Consider the following 18,960-nt stretch of genomic DNA (forward strand, 5'->3'; position numbering starts at 1 on the left):
AAGAAAATGCCTGCAAAAGTAAACTACATGACATTCCTCAGGAGTTCAAAACCAGTTCAGTGAAAAGGAACAGCATGTGCTACATGAAACAAATGAAGTAACTCTCATGTAGTGATGGATCTCATACCCATCTTTGTCCAGAGCATAGAAGGGGAACCTGCTGCCTCCTGGACTGTTCCTCATCCTTGGGGCAATATCCAACCCTCATGTGACTGTTCATGGGGAAAATAAAGGAGAATTCAATTGTGATTCGCAATGGGCTAAACACCGCTACATCTAAATCCAGTATCAATGTGCTTCTACTTAACCAACAGAAGACCAGTTAGACACATGCCCAAGTATAAACGTGTGTGGTAATCACATATTCTCTGAACAGAGAGAGACGTAGCTGTGCCAGGATTTTCTTGGGGAGCTATGAGAAAACTCAGAGAAAGAATTAAAACAATTATTGTCTCTCTTTCTGTAACTGTTGTTTATAGATATGATTCTCCAGAGTGTGCGATTCATAGTTCACCAATAGTGTGAGAGAAGATTCCTAAAGGCCAATCAGGTCATGGGTCCAACATTGTTTCTAGATGAATTGTAGATTTCTAGTAATAAAGTGGTTTTTTTCACACCTGCTGATGATGGAGTCTGTATCACCTTTGTCTGTCCCCGATACCCCTTCAGTGATAAACATCTTCACAAAACAACACCAGGGCAGCCACAAATATTTAAGAACTCACTCTGAGGTAGACAGGCTTGAACATTTCACCCTGTAACACTCTCTCTTTATGTTTCTAACTATGTAATGGTCTAGCATTTACCCACTAAATAAACTATTTAGTCTTGTTCCTCACACAGTGGGCACCAATTGTTCAGGATACAGAAAGACGGGGTTAACTGATAAGGCAATTTAAAGAAGATTTATTGGAAAATCAATCTTATGGAAGGGTGAGACTGTAAGGTTGTTACATCCAAAGCCATCGCATCAGAAGCTGTTCTAATTGTACAGCTTACAACTCTTCATTGTAATTCTAGTTACAATGTCTTTTATAAGTTTCTTATCCAATCAGCTACTTCCACAAAGCTTGCTAGCATATTCATAAATCAATTGCTAATTGCTATGTTTTACACTATTTGTCGCAATGCATATTTTTCTATCTAATAATACAAGTCTACAGAAACTTATTGCTGTATCTTCTACTTTTTACCATCTTTATAACAAGTTCTATTGTTAGACTTGAAAATTATTTTTTTGCTTAACAAATTTATTTGCTTACATGAGGCATATTTCTACTTGCTTAAAACATTTCTGCTTAAACTACAAATCTTTATTCTTATTTTGTGCTTTTTTCGCTATTCTATTTGAAACCTTCAAGCCTTCTCCAAGGTCTTAAGTGAAATACTGTATCCATCTCTATTTCTGAGCTTCTATGTTCAAGGCCTTGGGAACTCTCTGTGCTTGCAATTTCCCATACACTGCTAGTTCAGATTCATAGCAATATTGCTTGTTTAGGAAACTTAATGTAAAAACCTTTTTAACTGAATGACCTGCTAGAAGCATATTAAAGTGACCTCATGATTTTAAAATTTCTTAAAAGAAAGGTCATTTGCATAGTGATAATTTTTCACATGGAAGACCCGTGGCTTTTTTCCACATTCAGATTTCACCTCTTCTTTCCCACCTTACACTTAATTTTTACACCCAGTAGCAGACAGGTTAAAGAGCCACCACAACCATGAAATATAGTCAAGTAATTTTAAAAGAGTTTAAAACACAGTTTAAAAACGAATTTTATATTTTAAATCTATGAGGCACTTGTACATTTTAATTTTCTCAGATGTAAGATATATATAGTACATTGTGTATATATATATATCTACAAATATACATATATATACATATATATACACACAATATATACAGATCTATATTGTACGTTGTCATTTTCTCAGATATATGTATATATGTCTCCCAATAAAGACATTGCCAAAAATAAAACCTTTACTCTTCTATGCAGTTGAATCAAAAGGTACAGAAGATAGAAGTAAAAACAAGATTGTAGAGACTGAACGCAAATTGAGGAAATAAATTTTATTTAGGCAGCATATTCTGCCCACTTCAAAACTTACTCTTCAGTATTTCAGGTTGATGTTTGCATACCTAATTTATTTATTAGAAAGCAGAAATACTACCAAATCCATGTAAGCAAAGAAATCAACTTTCAGGGTACTTCTGTCCTGCTGAAGAGCTGCTCTATTTAGCATAGCTGGGTATTGCAGGCATCAGCAGCTGACCTTCAGGCACATTTATCTCTATTTAATGCACATCACAAATACTGCCTTCTTGGGAAATACCACCTTCCTTGGTACAGCTCTGCAGTGGAGAGAAAACACCTACAAGCTTTTTCTGTTGATTAGCAAGTTAAGAGAACACAGACTGAAAGCACTGTGGTAATCAAAATTTGGTAAAAATAATGGTAAAGCTGAAAGTAACTATTAATTTTGTAACAAAAATCCTTTTTCTGTGAGTTTAGAATAACTGTTTTGTATAGATGCAAACATCAGGAACTTGTGGAGCTGCCAGAGACTAGAGGTTTTTACAAAAGGCAGCAAGCCTGGACTTAATACAGTTTCCCAAAATGATAAATTCATGCTGTGGGGTGACTTAGGAATGTTTTTAAATCTGGCAACAGCTCTTTCTCTAAAATGTCTAAGAAAAGTGACTTTTCTAGTGGGAGTGAAGAGAGGTGATAACAGTGGATAGGAGAAGTAGTAACATGGAAGGAGAAAATCACTGCAAGAAGAAAGCGGTATTTCTTTCATGACCAAACTCAAAACAAAAGCAGAGAAACAGCACACCAATAAGAGGAAGCATAAAAAGAATCTACCACATGAAAACAGGGGAAAATGCGAAGAAAGCTGAGAATGTCTAAGGGACAACAGAAATAAGAAGGAAAATTTATAGCTGTCATTTGTGGTGGTGTTTGCAGGGTCCCCAGGACGAGGGAAGAGATGAGAATCTTGACTCCATGTTCTGAAACATGGAGTCAAGATTATTTATTTAATTTATTTGTTTCATTTATTATTTTATGATTTATATTATATTAAAAGAAAATTATATACTAAAACAACACTAGAGAAAGAGAAAAGAGATATCAGAAGGCTAGAAAAGAATGATAATAAAATCTTGTAACTGACCAGAGTCCTGACACAGCTGGACCTGTGATTGGTCATCAAGTAAAAACAACCACATGAGACCAAAGATGTATCTGCCACATTCCACAGCAGCAGGTAATTATTGTTTCTGAGGCCTCTCAGCTTCTCAGGAGAAAAATCGTAGCAAAAGGATTTTTCAGAAAATATGTCTGTGACAGTCATTTAAGATGCAAATTAAACAAATAAGCTGCTGTGATGCCAGGATGATTTTCTGCCTTTTCTTTTATACATCTTTTATATAACTTTCATGTATCCTCAGTAGTCTTATATACATACTTGTAATTCCTTAAGTCTGATAACAGCATAGTCCTAGTATTTTGTTAGACCAGGAGACCAAACATCCTAAAGGCCTTGTAGTAGGAGGCCAGAAAACCTTACACTATCTTGAGAAACCAAGGCCCCCTCTAGAACATATCCTGTAAACTAGAGATTTGGCCCATCCAGGACAGTATTCCTCGGACGGGTGGGGGGTATCACGCCATTCATCCAGGCCTTCCACTGGGGCATCCTTGTTAGATATGCTAATTTGTAAGGTCTATAAATTGTACACGCGGTCTATTATGTGTGTGATTTGCAGCACATGCCACCTTGGTGAAACAGAGCACCATAAATATCTTTATTAAAATAAAGAGGTAAAACCCCATTATTCTCTTAACCATTTTTGACTTTCAATTTTTTCAGACCAGGAAGAGGCCTTAGCTGGAATACTCTTGTTTGTTTTTCAAAATGGCAGGCCAGGATACAGGAAAAAAGACTAAGGAATATTAAGACAAATTAAACGTATAGACATAATCAGGAATGCTTGAGGAGCCACTGGGTACCATGGAGTTGGTGGTTGTATCTTAAAAGACATATATGTAAACTTACATATAAAGCATGTGTGCATGCACTTCTGTGACGGCAACACATTTCAGTGTTTTCCTTAAGATCTTGGGGACTGGACTAGATGACCCTTAAAGGTCCATTTTAGCCCAAACTATTCTATGACTGTAAGATCCTAGTGTGTTTCTGTAAAAAACAAGCAACCAACCAACCAACCAACCAAACAAACAAACAGTTAAAATTAGTTTGAATTGAAGTAACTTTGAAGCATTGGACAAATGGTCTAAAATTAGTATTTCTTTAAAAAGAGACACAACAAAGTGCTAAGTACTACATTTCATAAAAATGAAAACACATATACATACAAAAAAGGGGAAACAATTGTTTTGCAATTAGTACTGTCTAAAAGGAGCTGAGAATTATCAAATATCCAGGTAAGAATAAGAACTTGATGTCTTGCAAAGTTGTTGCAAGACAACAAGTAAAGTTAATTGTGACTTGCATTAATAAGGCTACCTAATTAGCACTTGAGAGGTTATCATCTTGGGGAGGTAGCATAAGCGGTGGCATGAAAAGACCATGAACACAGTACTATTTTGTATGAGAGTACACGGCGTGAGTAATAGTTTTGTAAATCTGTAATTACAGATTCATGTAGGAGCATTTGTGCCTGGTGGACTTCTTTGTGGGAGAGGATGACAAAAGTATGGGACGCAAAGAGAAATGGTAAGCATGTACCTAGGCTGCCCTGGCCCACTGTGTCTGTGGGAGGACACAGCTGGCACCTTTGGAGGCTGCTCCACTGAAAGCAACACTCCTCAGCTAAAAACTGTGGTCAATGGAGTTGAATTCAGCAGCATTTAGAAAAATGAATTTTCATAGAAAGTTTGCCTTTTAAGCGATCATGGTCTTTAGACAGCAAAACTTTTGTATTACCTTACTTTATATTATTTTCAAATTTCTATTACCTTTTACTAGACACTAGCAAAATTTTAAAATCTCTTGCCACTAAAACTTTTTGAAAGCATTAAAAGCAATGCAGTATTAAAAAATGACAATGCATAGTCTTTGTTAAAGAAATTACATTTGTGCCTTTAGTGTGGCAAACCAGTCACAGTTGTGCTAACCCAAAAGTTCCAAAATTCCAATCCTAAGAATAGAAATTGATTATATAGTGGTTTATTTGTTGATCCCTGGTGCCCTAGTTTTCCCAGACTTTCACATGAAAGACAATACAGACCACCTCATCCTGCAGTTTTACAGCATTAGTCCTACTTGTTTTGCAGTACACAACAAATCTCCAGCTTGCCCCTTGTATTTTTTAGTAATTATCATTCCTCATATGGAGGATGATGTTAGCAGCATGCATTGAAATGACAGATAACCACATCGTATTTTCCTGTGGAATACAAATCTCTGTCCAGAACAACTGCTTTAATTTTGTAAATTGCAGCCCAAATTCTTTGATATATATAACTCAGCTGATGTACCTCCCCAGGTCCCTTTTCCCAATTCTGTGAGTTCATGCTGCCTGTGAAATGGCAGCAACAGCGTAATCCCAGTCCATGAAGAAAAGAGGAAATGGCAATCCAGAAAAGATACAGATGTTAGGGCTGAAGATTTTTGTATTTTACTCTTCTTCTCAGGATGATACCAAGATTTCACTCAAAGAAAAAACCAGATTATATGACCTAATCTTGAAGGTTTGTCCTATTCACAGTATAAACCAAATGAATGGGAAGCAAATGGACATTGCTGATGCTTGAAGACCAACCTAACTCCAACTAAGAGCCTGGATTCTTTTAGTTTCTGACACAAATGCACAAATTCTACACAGTATATTTCTATATATCTATAGAAATGACAACTTTGGGAAATCATACAAATTTTATACTTGTTGAAAAGCTGCTTTAAAATCTGACAGTTGAGAGGAATATGAGAGGTTGGTTATCCAGAACCACTGAAAGAAGCTTGTAAAGCTCATAATTCAGAGAGAAAAATTCTTTTTTTTCCTGTCTGCTTTAAAGGGAGACATATTATGCTCCAATTTAATGAACTGAAAAGCTGACCTTCAGACTCAAGAGTGCTGCACCCCCTGGAAAGCAAAACTCTAATCTCGAAGCCAGAGTTATGTGTAAAAAAACTACTTTATTTTAATATGGATTTAGATGGAACATGAATATTCCTCTAAAAGAGGGGTTTTCTGGTCCATTTCATGGTCCAGCAGGCAATAGCCTATTAAGGATACAAGCAACAATAATTGTGTTTTATAATCTTTGAAAAATTGTCATGAAATCCAAATCAAATCACCAACATCTTCAACATTTTCTCAGCTCTACCCAGACCAGACAGCACAGGACAGGTGCGAGATGCTTACGCTTTTGTCTGGAGGATACACCCAGGCTTTCCTCTCCCACTGCACATACTCAGCTAAAATACACATTTCAAAAAATTGAGTACTCCCTATGGAACTACATTGAATCGTGCATGTTTGCACATGACACCAGAGGTCAGCTGAAGACCTTTTAAGTCCTTTGAGTTACACAGTGTGGACCTGGTGGATTCAAAAGAAGATTTCATGTAACCCTTAAAATCTAAGGCTTGCTTTTATTCCAGAAGCATACTGTCAAGGCTTTCATTTGTATTTTGGGATAAACCATTCTACTGCAAAGTCCAGGGGATTATGGTTTCCAAAGGCAGCCTGAAGTTCAGGCGGCATGGAGAAAGCAGAAGGCTAAGTTGCCTTCTGAGACATAAGCAGATCTCCCACTATAGTTCTGTTCTTTCCCCTTAACCATCACTGTAAACCTCACCATTGTTACACTTTCAGGAACGGGTCCCACAGCTCAAATGCCTTGTAGACTTTCAAATTCCCACCCCAAATGTCAACACTGGCTCTTCTCAGCACCAGTTGCTTGGCTTCTGCAACACAACTGACGGCTATTGGTGAAGGGGTCATTGGTACCAATTTAGGTTTAGGCTAAAGAAGGATGTTTCCTCAAGGATTTTTTTTTACAACTATGAAACTATTTGAGCAATTTTGGCACAATTCACCTGCATTTGTTGCACACATGGAAAGAAATTGCATGCATAACCAAATCTGAGAATCCAAAAATCAAATTCAAGATCACTACAAGCTTATTAAGTATACTCTTTCTTAGTGCTGCTAAGGTGAAACAAATAGGAGAGACCATGTAATGCTTTTAAATACATTTCTTTTTATAAGAAGCAAACACAACCTCTTTCTAAGTGATTTCCTGCTACAAAGGGCGACAGCCAAGAAGGGCGACAAATCCTTTGAGTGCAAAATCCAGAAATTTCCTCCACTTATCAGGGTGTACAACTAATCTTTCTCTAGAATTGGTTCAAAAATGTAAATACTGAAATACACAAAAATGGAAACAGTCATATGAAATCTCGAATGGTTGTGATTAAACTGTTTTTCATATGAAAAGACAGTACCTGCATTTAAACTCAAAAAGTATTTATTCTGCTGCACCTAAAAGAAGGAGGGAATAAATGGCCTACTCAATTATTTCTAAAAGAAGTAAACAATTTAGACTAGTAGAAAAACTGATGAGAAGCTTGGTTATTACATGCTATTTGGAGATTTTGCAAGCTGATAAAGAATAGTATATATCACAAAAAGTAGGAAAAAAAGCACACTGGTAGACAATACACATTTATTGATCTTTGGCTTTAGAAATTGTCTTATCTTGGATATGGGAAAACCTATATAAAATAATGGGTTGGTTTTTTTAAAATTCTTTACAGTGCACAAGTGCAAGGCATGCAGAGTACATATAAGGATACTAAAATACCAGAGGAACATTACTGCAGCAGACATTATATGTCCAACATGGGTTAACACTTTACAAAGGCAAACAAATTGATGGAGCCACTTGATAAACAGCAGCTATTACAGTTTCTCTTAGATTTGCTGTGGTATTACCATGAGCAACTAAAAGATATAAATTTCATTTTAATATGTGTGCATTATAAAAGTGGAGTTAAACTGTAACACTTCAACAAATGAATAGGGAATAAGAAAGTATAACCTTGCTTCAGTTTTGTGAAATTTATTGTTATTAAAGAAATTTAGGCATTTAAATGACAAACCAATTATTATTATTTTCACATCAATATAAAATGAGCAAGGCAAAACTAGCTTCTTAAACGTTCTACAGTAACAAATGTAATGTAACTTCTTACAAATAGTGTAAGGAAATATTTAGCAAGCTTACTGTTCCAGGTTTTCTCAAAGAGTGTACTCTATACAGTACAGATTTCTATAGCCACTTTTTAGAGCTAAAAGCTCACCATGCTGTAATAAGCCTTCCTCAGAAGAAGGCTTCCTTTGGTAGATTTGAATCACCAACACCATGTCAACCTACAAGCACTTCACATGCAGAATGTATAATTAATTCAGGAGCAGGGGGCTGTTGATTCCTCACTTTTTTTTAACCCCTTTGCTGAACCAGTCAGGTTCTACCTTCAGCTCTTGCATTCCTGAAAGTGGGCAAGTAGTTTTAGAGTAAGGGTGGTTTCACTATTGAATACTCTAACAGAATTCTGCAAAATTCTACAAGATTCAGATTTTGAAAGCTTAGTGTCAGTCAGCGGTATCACAGTTTGTATTCTTTGTGCTCCAAATGCATACAGATTCAGCAACCTTCAGTGTTGCCTTTCTGAGCCTGAGCAGAACCACTTACCTGGCTGAAATCACCTATGTGCCTGGGGTATAATTAACACCCAGATGTCACTACAGAACTTTGTAAGTTAAACCATTCCAAATCTTGTAAATACTTGCCCTCAGTCATAAAGAAAACAATGCAGAGGTGGCAGGTGGCAGAGGGAGGAGTATTAATTTAAATTAGGGGTGTTCAATTATCAGTCAGATATGGACAAAATCGTTAGATTACCATTTAAGTAAGAGGAATGGAAAAGATTTCTTCAAATTCTTATTTGTTTCCAATATGTATTAGCACAAAACCACACAGGGATATTACATAAGCCAAAAACTGTATGAAAAAAATAATTTCATAGCAAACCCTATTTCAAGGGCTACCAGAATCACCCACGATTAGGCACTTTACAGTGTACAAAAAGAATATTATTGGAGGTTTTTTATTAGCTGTAGTAGTTGTACCCAAGTATTATCTACACCACTAAAAAAACCCTGATGTAACCAAAACAACACTCCAAAGTGAGATTTTTCAACTTGTGCTGTGCTCTTCTGATCACAGATCCTGATGAACATTTAAAAGCATAGGAGCCAATTTGTTTTAAACAGCAGGTAATGCAACACCAGATCCATATAATGTAAATACCACCTCACACCATCCTCATGGTGAAGCATGACAGTCTTAGTACTTGTAAAGCTGTAACTATAAAAATCATATTTTAACAGTATTGTAGCAGTATTAGGAAGCTAAAATTTACATATATAACCCCAGTCTTTTCCATTTGGCAAATACTGAAATGAAGGTAGAGGAAACTTTTTTGTCTTAGGTCTTTAATCTAGAGTAGAAAGTATTATGTGCTTTTCACTTAAAGACAAAAATAAAAAAGACTGAAGAACAACATTGAGTTCGTGTGTTCCCAGCAACGAGACAAGTAGAAGATTTAAAGTGAAATATTTACAACGTGGAAGATGTGCCCTGTGCAATGTGTAACACGTCCACCTTATGAGAAATCATAGGCTGAAATTATTTAATAGCATCTTCGCATTAATCTTTGCTTACATAAATGGGAAGTCTGAAACATTAGACAGCTTTCTTCTGTAACTTCTATTACAGAATTTTTTTCCATGTATATTCCTCCTAGAAAGCCTTACATACTGTTAACAATGGAAGAAAGACATGACCAAAGATAGGAAAAATAAAAACTGTTGGCACATCATGACATGGGTATGAACTGCAGTTATGAAATATAATTTCTGGTGCCTTTTTCTTCGTCCTATGTTTTTATGCAAAATACTGTGAATATGTGTTCTGGAAGCTTAGAACACATATGGGAGGCACAGAGGAAGAGAGAGTAAGTCTGACTTTAATGAATTTTAAGCCAGGTTTTAAAAAATATATTGCAGCACAATAAAAGAATAATTACTTACAACTAAGGAGTTTGTAAAAACCTATTCGAAGCTCTTTTGAGATGTGCATTTTATAGATAGCAGGGTCATATGGATAGTGTGTTGTTGAGAAAAAATGCTGCAAGCACAGATTCTAAGGGCTCTTGACTGATGTGTAATCACATGGAAAAAATCTGGTATTTACAGGTGGATTTTGGACTTTGCTATGAAACTGCATACCTGCTAATACTTCAGCCTAAACATCAAACTTTACAAAAAATAGAATAGAAGTTTTTGACTTCTAGTTGCAGGCACCGAAATTAATTTAAAAAAATGAAAATATGAGCCATGGCATTAGGATTAAAAATAATTTCCATTAAAAACATCATTTAAATCAAAGGTATAAAAATACATATACACCAGCATGCAAAACAACACCCAGTGCAGTATTACCCTCCTGGCAGTCCACAGTGAGAGACTGGAAAAAGTGCAGCATATACAGATGTAAGTAAAAGCAGCCTGGAAATGACATGTTGGCTTCATGATCTCACCTAAAGGAGGAAGACCTTTCAGTCTAGTACTCAGGAATGCAAATGAGACACACCATCTACTTCATCATACAGCACATGACTGTATGTGCTGCACATGTGACACAGCATGGCAGGTCTTCCTAAAAAAGGAGTTGCACAAAAATCACTCTGAAGAACAGACACCAATCTGAATCAGCCTGTTCAGTGAGATCAGACATCTGGCTTCTAAGTTGTCTACATGCTCTTTAAAGTAGGTATCTGCGAAGTCAAAATATTGCTCTTTATTTACCATTTGAGATTTAGGCTGCAGATACTAAAAATAACAGTCATACTCATAATTCACATTTAATATTTGATTTAAGATACGAGTAACCTGCTGTTGCCTTCCTCCATTAAGATTTTGCTCAGGCTTATCAGATTCCTCCAAGAGAACACATAGTATTCTTTGGCCTCATTCTTGTTCAATGTCTCCATTTTGTCTGGGCACTCAAGTCCTAAACTTTTAGTTAAAGTATCTAGGAATCTAGTGACAACATTAACTGTGGGGTTAAGTCTGGGTAGAGAGGCTCTACACAGCCCCCTCTGTAGAGGGGCTGTGTCAAACAAATTAATGTGCAAAATGTGTCATGAGAAAAATCACGAAGAATAGTATTTAAAAACCGATCGAAATTGTCTCTGTGAAAAGCACAGCTATTTGAGAATAAAGAGACATAAGGCCTTTTACCTTGGAGAACCTTCCAACAACTTTAAGATCAGATGTGCTCAATTTTCTATTTGATAAAATCCAAATGCCTATTACCACTTTGGTGTAGTTACTGTAATGAAGCACAGCTCTTTGAATTGCTCCTTAGAAGTTAGCTGAAATTTCCATACTTGCTAACCCCTCCACAGAGTGAGGTTATGCTGCCTAAATGTCATGTTGATGTCTTGGTAGCATTTTTGTTCCTTAGACAAATTTGACTTTACAATCTAGGGAAGAACATATCTCTGTTTAAACACCTTACAGTACTTGTGATCCAAATGAGAAGAACTGCAACAGAAATTAATTTTCGGCAAGTATCTTCTGTACAAGGATGTTCCCTTATAGTGATCCTACTATTTAATCTGTGGATCCTTTATGCAAGCAAATTCTGGAAGAGGGAAAGACTGCACAGCTAAGAAAACCTCAAAAACTGGCATAACCTATAGCTTGAGAAGGAATTAAAAGAGGACAAGCGCTGCCTGAGAATGTCACCTACAAAGTGTAAGAACAGGCTTTCCATAATTTATTCTCCTGTTCATAATCAACTTCTCTTAGCTCAGAAATAGCCCACGCGTTATTTTTGGGCCTCCCTGAACCTGCTGGAAGACTTGGATTTTTCGCTGTCTTAACCCTTTGTCTAAAAGGACCCGCATAATAAAAGCGCAGAGTTTAAACAAATGTTAACAAGTTTGTTCATGTTTCAGAATTTTAAGTTATTTGAACTATTTAAGGGAACTAGTCCTTCAAAAATAGATAAATTTCAACTAAACAGAAGTCAAAATACAATCTTGTACTAATTTAGCCTACTTAGTTCTGAGAAGGGAACATAGGGACAACACTGTAGATCGGCAATGAAAGTCACATCACTAAGAGAGGAAGTGAGATCTGAATTTAAGAAGAAAGAAACGGACACGGATTCTTTGCCAAAGCAACATTTCCTTCTAAAATCTCTGAGAAACTAAGGGAGATCTCATTGTGGCCTCCCAGTACTTAAAGAAGGCTTAGAAAAAAAGAGGGAGAATGAGTTTTTGCACAGGCAGGGAGTTACAGGACAAGAGGGAACACTTCTAAACTAGAAGAGGGGAGATTTAGATTAGGTATTAGATGGAGACTCTTCCCTGTGAAGGTGGTGGGCATTAGATAAGGTTACCCAGAAAAGCTATGGCTGCCCATCTCTGGAGGTGTTCAATGCCATGTTTGATGGGGCTCAGAGCAACCTGGTCTGGTGAAAAGTGATCCATTCCACATTCATTCCAACCCAAACCATTCTACAATTTTTTTATTAAGTAGTGGGCAAAAAGCAAGACAAAATGTTTAAGAAACCTGAGTAACACCTACCAACCTTTCAGTCACATTTTATTGCTTTACCATTTCTGCAAAATGCTCTCCCCCCATCGCCAGGTCTCCAGGAAACAAACAAACAAAAAAAAGCATTTGCCAGATGCTGTTTCAAAGGAAGTTACTACAGAAGTAAGCAGATATTCCTTTGAACCTTACACAATATATATGGAAGTCAGGACTATCAGGGTTGCTACTTTCAAACACATTTTTGATCATATCACATACATGTCAGAAGCACTGCTCACAACTTTAGCAATATGGTCCCTCTGGTTTCACTGTCATCATATGTTTCAAAGGCTTATATTACCATATTTTAGTTTTTCATAAGCCTTCTGGACTAACATCAGGATTAAATAGATCCAAAGAAAGACCATCTCCCACTAACTGCTGACCCCCTTCAATTCTGCAGAACAATGGTCTGTAGAACAATGGAACAGCTCAGTGGCTACAAGCACTGATCTTCATGTTTGTAACACTAGGTGCCTATTTTTCACTGTGATCAGTGTGATGTCTGAATAGTAGGTCAGCATGAGCTCTTAGCAAAAGCTCTGTGAAGTTCAGCTACATGATCCTTATTAATTTTGCTGAATGCATTATTGTATAACTACAGTTCACTTTTGCTTATAAGCTTTCAGAATGACTATGTCAGCAAAAACTGTTAGTTAACATTATTTTGAAGTATTCTCAAGTATCCAAACTTTACTCCTTCAGATTTCAACAACAGGTTACATCTCCTATATAGTAAGCTTCACCAGGCAAGTTCACTATCAGAATCAAACTCTTTTGCATTGTTTTATTTTTCTGAACAAAAAATTGGCATTGAACACCTAACTCTAACTTAAAAACTTACTAATTCTGTTTGTAATGATGTATCTTTTTGTAATGATATATCTTGAACTAATCAGAAAGTGGGTGCAGTATTATTGGACCTGTCATATTTTGTCATTCAATTATTCATCTGAAAAATACTTCCAAGGAATGACTGAAATTTGAAATGAATAAGAGGTCAAATATTATTCTTTAGGCCAATTCACAGTCAAGCTTTTGTCCCTATTAGTTACAATAAGCTGGTGTGAAAACAACAAAGCTTGCAGTCCCAGTCACACTGAAATACTGCAATGAAACCAGTAGTATCATGCAAGGTGTTCTCAGATGTCCCAAATACATGCAGTAGGTACTAGGCTGGTGTACACAAATCTTTCTCCAATAAATGCAACTTAATAAACTAATAAATAACTTTAAAGGCTTTCTACACAGTAAGATAGTTTATCACCAGCTTAAAATCTTGACTTCCTCCATTCATTGAGTTTGTTCTCCCATATGGTAGGTTTGCTACATATTAAAAAATTAGTTAAGCTTTTCCATTTATAAATGCTTATTATATGCCAAAGCTGTACACAAATTCAAGAGAAAAAGAACAGTAACATAAAACCAGCTAGTATTAGCTAAAAAACCCACTGACCTCTGTGAAGTTTAATATTAACTGTTTAAAAAAGCTACTGCATATAAATCCCCATTCCTGTTTTGCAAATACACAAAACATCTGAAAAACTGTAAATAATTTTGTGACTGGAATCTATCTATCCAGTTAAGCAAAAATTGTAAAGTTAATACTTTGCTCTTTTTCTTATTACACAGCTGCTTTATTATACAGAAAATCTATTTCTGAAGCCAAGATATATTAATTATCATCATATGGTCAAGTTAGCAAAGATTAAAGTAGCAGAAGATGATGATTTGACAGAACAGAAATTTTAAGATTAACAGTTTAAGCATATCTTTTCTTCCAAGACATTTTAAATTCCTTAGTATAGCTAAGTACCCCTAAAGAGGCACAAAAACCAAATAGCCCTTTCAACTGAACCAAAAAAAAAAAAAAGAAAAAAAAAAGGAAAAATATAAATATTGGAAAGTTTTGTTTCAAAAGGGAATCTTGAAATTATTAGATACATATACACCCCTCTCCTATAGTACTGTAAGATACATTCAGGAATTTAAAATAAAGATTCCATATTTCATACCTTCATATATATTATATATTTGATATATAATATATATGTACATTACACATATACAAACACTATCAGCAGGATTTAACTGTTTTGTTTTGAAATGTTTGATTGGTATCACTAATTATTTTCTATTCTTTTGTAAACTCAATGGAATTTATCTACTACCTCAAAAGAAGAAATTTAAAAATCCAGATGCAATGTATGGATCAATACTAGCACCAATACAGATGGCCATTACTTCAAAATGACTGCAGGGACTGAAATAATATATTTGTTATAACTCTCTTCTTACTGCACAAGCACTCCTGCAAAATATGTAGGCAGCAATACCTGTCAGGTACATACATCTACTCCTGTTAAATTTATATTTTATACAACTTTCCTAACTGTAATATACAGTATCTCTTTTGTCCTGTTGGATTTTTAATTTTCCAAGGAGAAAAGTGATCCATAGCTATCCAACAGATTTTTTTTTTAAAATCCCCTCTTTCTCCTTTCACTTGTATGGCTCAGTTTCAAGACTTATTCAATAGGCAGCCACCATCACTATATCCAGTACCCTTTGAATGCACTTCAGTCAGTGACTGTTGATGCTTAAAAACAAATTTTTGAGTTTGGCTTGCTGTTTATGGAAACCAAGATACTCAGAGGTCACATATTTTTAGCATGCTTACCACCATCTACAACACAATAACGTCAGTCAGTCCCAGGACTATAACTGAATTAGTTACCTACCATTTGGGTAACAAAAATAACAAACCCAGTTGCAATTTTAAACATTTTAAGATTATTTGCCCTGAGAACACCAAGGAAGTCTTTAAAAATAATTATGATATGTTTTCTCTTCACATGTATAATTTACTTTTCTCTTCATCTCCTCTTGGGTACCTGGAATACCTTGTATCTAGAATCTGACCTCACACTTGCTCTGTCAGTTGACATGTTCATGCCACAGTCAGGTACTGGTGATAGAAGAGACCAAAAAGGCTTGTAGAAAAAAGGCAAGCAGCAATCCACCAAGTGAGGAAAGACAGGAGTCCCCGGAACAGGAGAGGAGTGAAAATATTCTTTAGGCTTCCCAGAGCCATTGTTATTTGTACTACAGTTACTTTCATCTTTCCATCAGCAGGTGGAGACTCAGAATAAACAGAGTTGGGAAGCAGACTGTTTTCTACTGGAGTGTCAGAATTCAATCCTGGGTAGATGCCCCAAGAATAATTACCTGTTAAAAACAAAAAAGTAACAGATTTTTGTAGAATAAATTCAATTTCTGTTAATTCAATCACTCTACAGTCTTTGATATAGTTTTAATACACACAAAATGCTACGTTTTTATAACTTAGTAAATACAAACTATATTCATCTGCATGACTTCCTGGTCATACCAAGAAGTAGGATGAATCAATCCTGCTTCATGCTGGGGTAGGATTCATCTTGTATTTTGACATCCTAACATCTACATGTGATATAGCCACCTTGAGACCTCTGTATGTCCTGGGTATGACTGCTCTTACTAGATGGAGATGTCTACTCCAAGGCAGGATGAATCACAGCCTACTAAAACCTATCTCCATCCATTGCCTTTTTGCAAAAAGAATGACACAACTGCATGACAGGCAAGAAGAGAAGAGAGAAGAGAGAAGAGAGAAGAGAGAAGAGAGAAGAGAGAAGAGAGAAGAGAGAAGAGAGAAGAGAGAAGAGAGAAGAGAGAAGAGAGAAGAGAGAAGAGAGAAGAGAGAAGAGAGAAGAGAGAAGAGAGAAGAGAGAAGAGAGAAGAGAGAAGAGAGAAGAGAGAAGAGAGAAGAGAGAAGAGAGAAGAGAGAAGAGGAGAGAAAAGAGAAGAGAGAAGAGGAGAGAAAAGAGAAGAGAGAAGAGAAGAGAAAAGAGAAGAGAAAAGAGAAGAGAAAAGAGGAGAAGAGAAGAGAGAAGAGAGAAGAGAAGAGAGAAGAGAAGAGAGAAGAGAAAAGAGAAGAGAGAAGAGAAAAGAGAAGAGAAAAGAGAAGAGAAAAGAGAAGAGAAAAGAGAAGAGAAAAGAGAAAAGAGAAGAGAAAAGAGAAGAGAAAAGAGAAGAGAAAAAAGAGAAGAGAAAAAAGAGAAGAGAAAAAAGAGAAGAGAAAAAAGAGAAGAGAAAAAAGAGAAGAGAAAAAAGAGAAGAGAAAAAAGAGAAGAGAAAAAAGAGAAGAGAAAAAAGAGAAGAGAAAAAAGAGAAGAGAAAAAAGAGAAGAGAAAAGAGAAGAGAACCCCCAAACCAGAGCTACTTCAGATCTCCTAGTAACTACACGAACCCCCATCTCACAATTTCCATTCTAAAAGCCTACTAATGATAAAAAAGTTGAAAAATTCGTTTATGAGATGCTCATGAAGTTAAATCAATGATACTTTATACAGTTCACTTTTAAAATACTTCTAAAAAACCAAATATTTCAACAGAAGTAAACAGTTTAATTGGTTGCATTACACAATTTCTCAGAAATAAATAAAACAAATTAGCATGCAATTGGAAGATATCAAAAGCAGCAACAGAAATAATTACTTAAAAACCACATACAAATGCTTTAAAGTACAGGAAGCTACAAGATGTTTTTGTATTGAAAGTACCCATGAATTCCAATTCTCTTTAATCAGGAGAAAATAAAAAAAGTCCCGTATAGAACAGAATAAACTAGGGTTGATCCAATTTTGCCTACCTAGTGTTTTCAACAGCAGAGTTGTGTGAAGAAGCATTACCAATGGTGCAACATACTGCAGTGCAATTACACAGAGATAATAGAATACCCGAGCCACCTAGAAAAAACAAAGACTATAAGTTCATCATTCCTGGTTGATCAAAATAGACCTTTATGAATATGTCTAGAAAAAACAATTTATTAAAAAACCCCAGTACTTATGCATTAAAGCCTTTTTAAGAATTTTCTAGTAACTCTTGGCATGTGACATATTGGCCCCAAAAGACCTAATGAAGAAATCCCCATAATGAATTCTAGTTTCAGGACATTTACAAATCTGAGAGGAAGGGCTGAAAGAAAATAATTAAAAGCATCAATTCTGTTAAAAAAAAGAGAATCAATTTTGCTTCTGCAAACTGTATGCCATCATTCAATGATTCCTACTTTAATACACCAGAAATAGAAATAAATATATATGTTTTATTTTTCAATTTCCCAGTCATTTACAAACTAAATCCTATTTCAAAAATGAAGTAGTAGTCACAGTCCAAAGCCCCATAAAAGGTAAATGAAAGCTTCATTAATATTACAGTCCTTTTTCAAAAGTGAGATATTTTTAAGATTTCCAACTGGAAAACACTTGTATTTTAAAAACAATGATAAGCTGAATTTTCATTAGATCAATGACAGCAATTAAATGGTCTTTATTTCGGTCATACACTATGGTTCATCAAAGTCCATTCATACATATCCCTCCCCCTGTTCTCCCATAGGTTCCATTTTTATCAAGATTGTATTTTTATAAGCTATTGACCTAAAAAAATTAAATGAAATAAAGAAGTAAAAAAGTGATAAAATAATAGCACGCAAGCAGTGAAAAAAAACTACTTGTGTTTTATAAAAGAACAAAATGCAGGTCGGCAAAAATGGTCAAGATAGACATGACAGTTTTGGGAATACCTCTGAAGTCTCAAAGAGCTTCTTAAGGAGCATGCATCAAAAAACTAACAGGAGAAAATAGGAAGACACTGACAAAAGAAAAAGCATGAGACAAAAATATTGTCAAAAAATTGATGGAATATGACAAAAATAACAAATTAAAAAGAAATGATCACCATAGAATAACAGACAGGAAAGAATTCACTGGCAAAAATTCCTAAAAAAGGTGAAGCAGATAACATTAGTAAAACAAGACAAGACATAGGCCATCTAATGACTACAGCCTTCTTAAAGAGAATATATGAAGATGGAGAAATGGATATAAGAAATGCCACATGGAGAAGACATTAATGTTTTACAGATAGGAATAAAATTCCCAGTATTAAAATAGCACATTTACAGCAACTGGCACAGTTCCATCCTAACCAGCTGCTACTACATGTACTTCCTAGGTTTTTTTCTGGAGCAAATTCCTAGCCATTTTGCAAATAACTACTGCACATTCAGACTATGACCTTCAGACACTTAGTGTAACTACGTAATAATGACTATCCTAGAAGTCTCTGTGTTACAGCATGCTTCAAATACTCCTCCTGCAACAGACCCCAACTCAGCAGGATCATTAGACAGCACTATC

The 18,960-nt window shown here is 35.6% G+C and overlaps 1 protein-coding gene across 2 annotated transcripts in view; it reads right to left on the reverse strand.

Moving 5' to 3' along the window:
• Positions 1–7,689: 7,689 nt before the first annotated feature.
• The window catches only part of TMEM161B (transmembrane protein 161B), a 41,411-nt gene continuing 30,140 nt past the window's right edge, over positions 7,690–18,960 (reverse strand). For both annotated transcript variants that reach the window (XM_084225587.1, XM_084225588.1), the window contains 2 exons: positions 17,406–17,502; positions 7,690–15,940 (listed from right to left, as the gene is read on the reverse strand). In XM_084225587.1, coding sequence (XP_084081713.1) covers positions 15,663–15,940; positions 17,406–17,502 — 375 coding nt within the window. In that variant the 3' untranslated portion in view covers positions 7,690–15,662. The remainder of the gene's footprint in view (positions 15,941–17,405; positions 17,503–18,960) is intronic.

This window comes from Fringilla coelebs (assembly GCF_963513975.1).
Source record: "Fringilla coelebs genome assembly, chromosome: Z".
Classification (NCBI taxonomy): domain Eukaryota; kingdom Metazoa; phylum Chordata; class Aves; order Passeriformes; family Fringillidae; genus Fringilla; species Fringilla coelebs.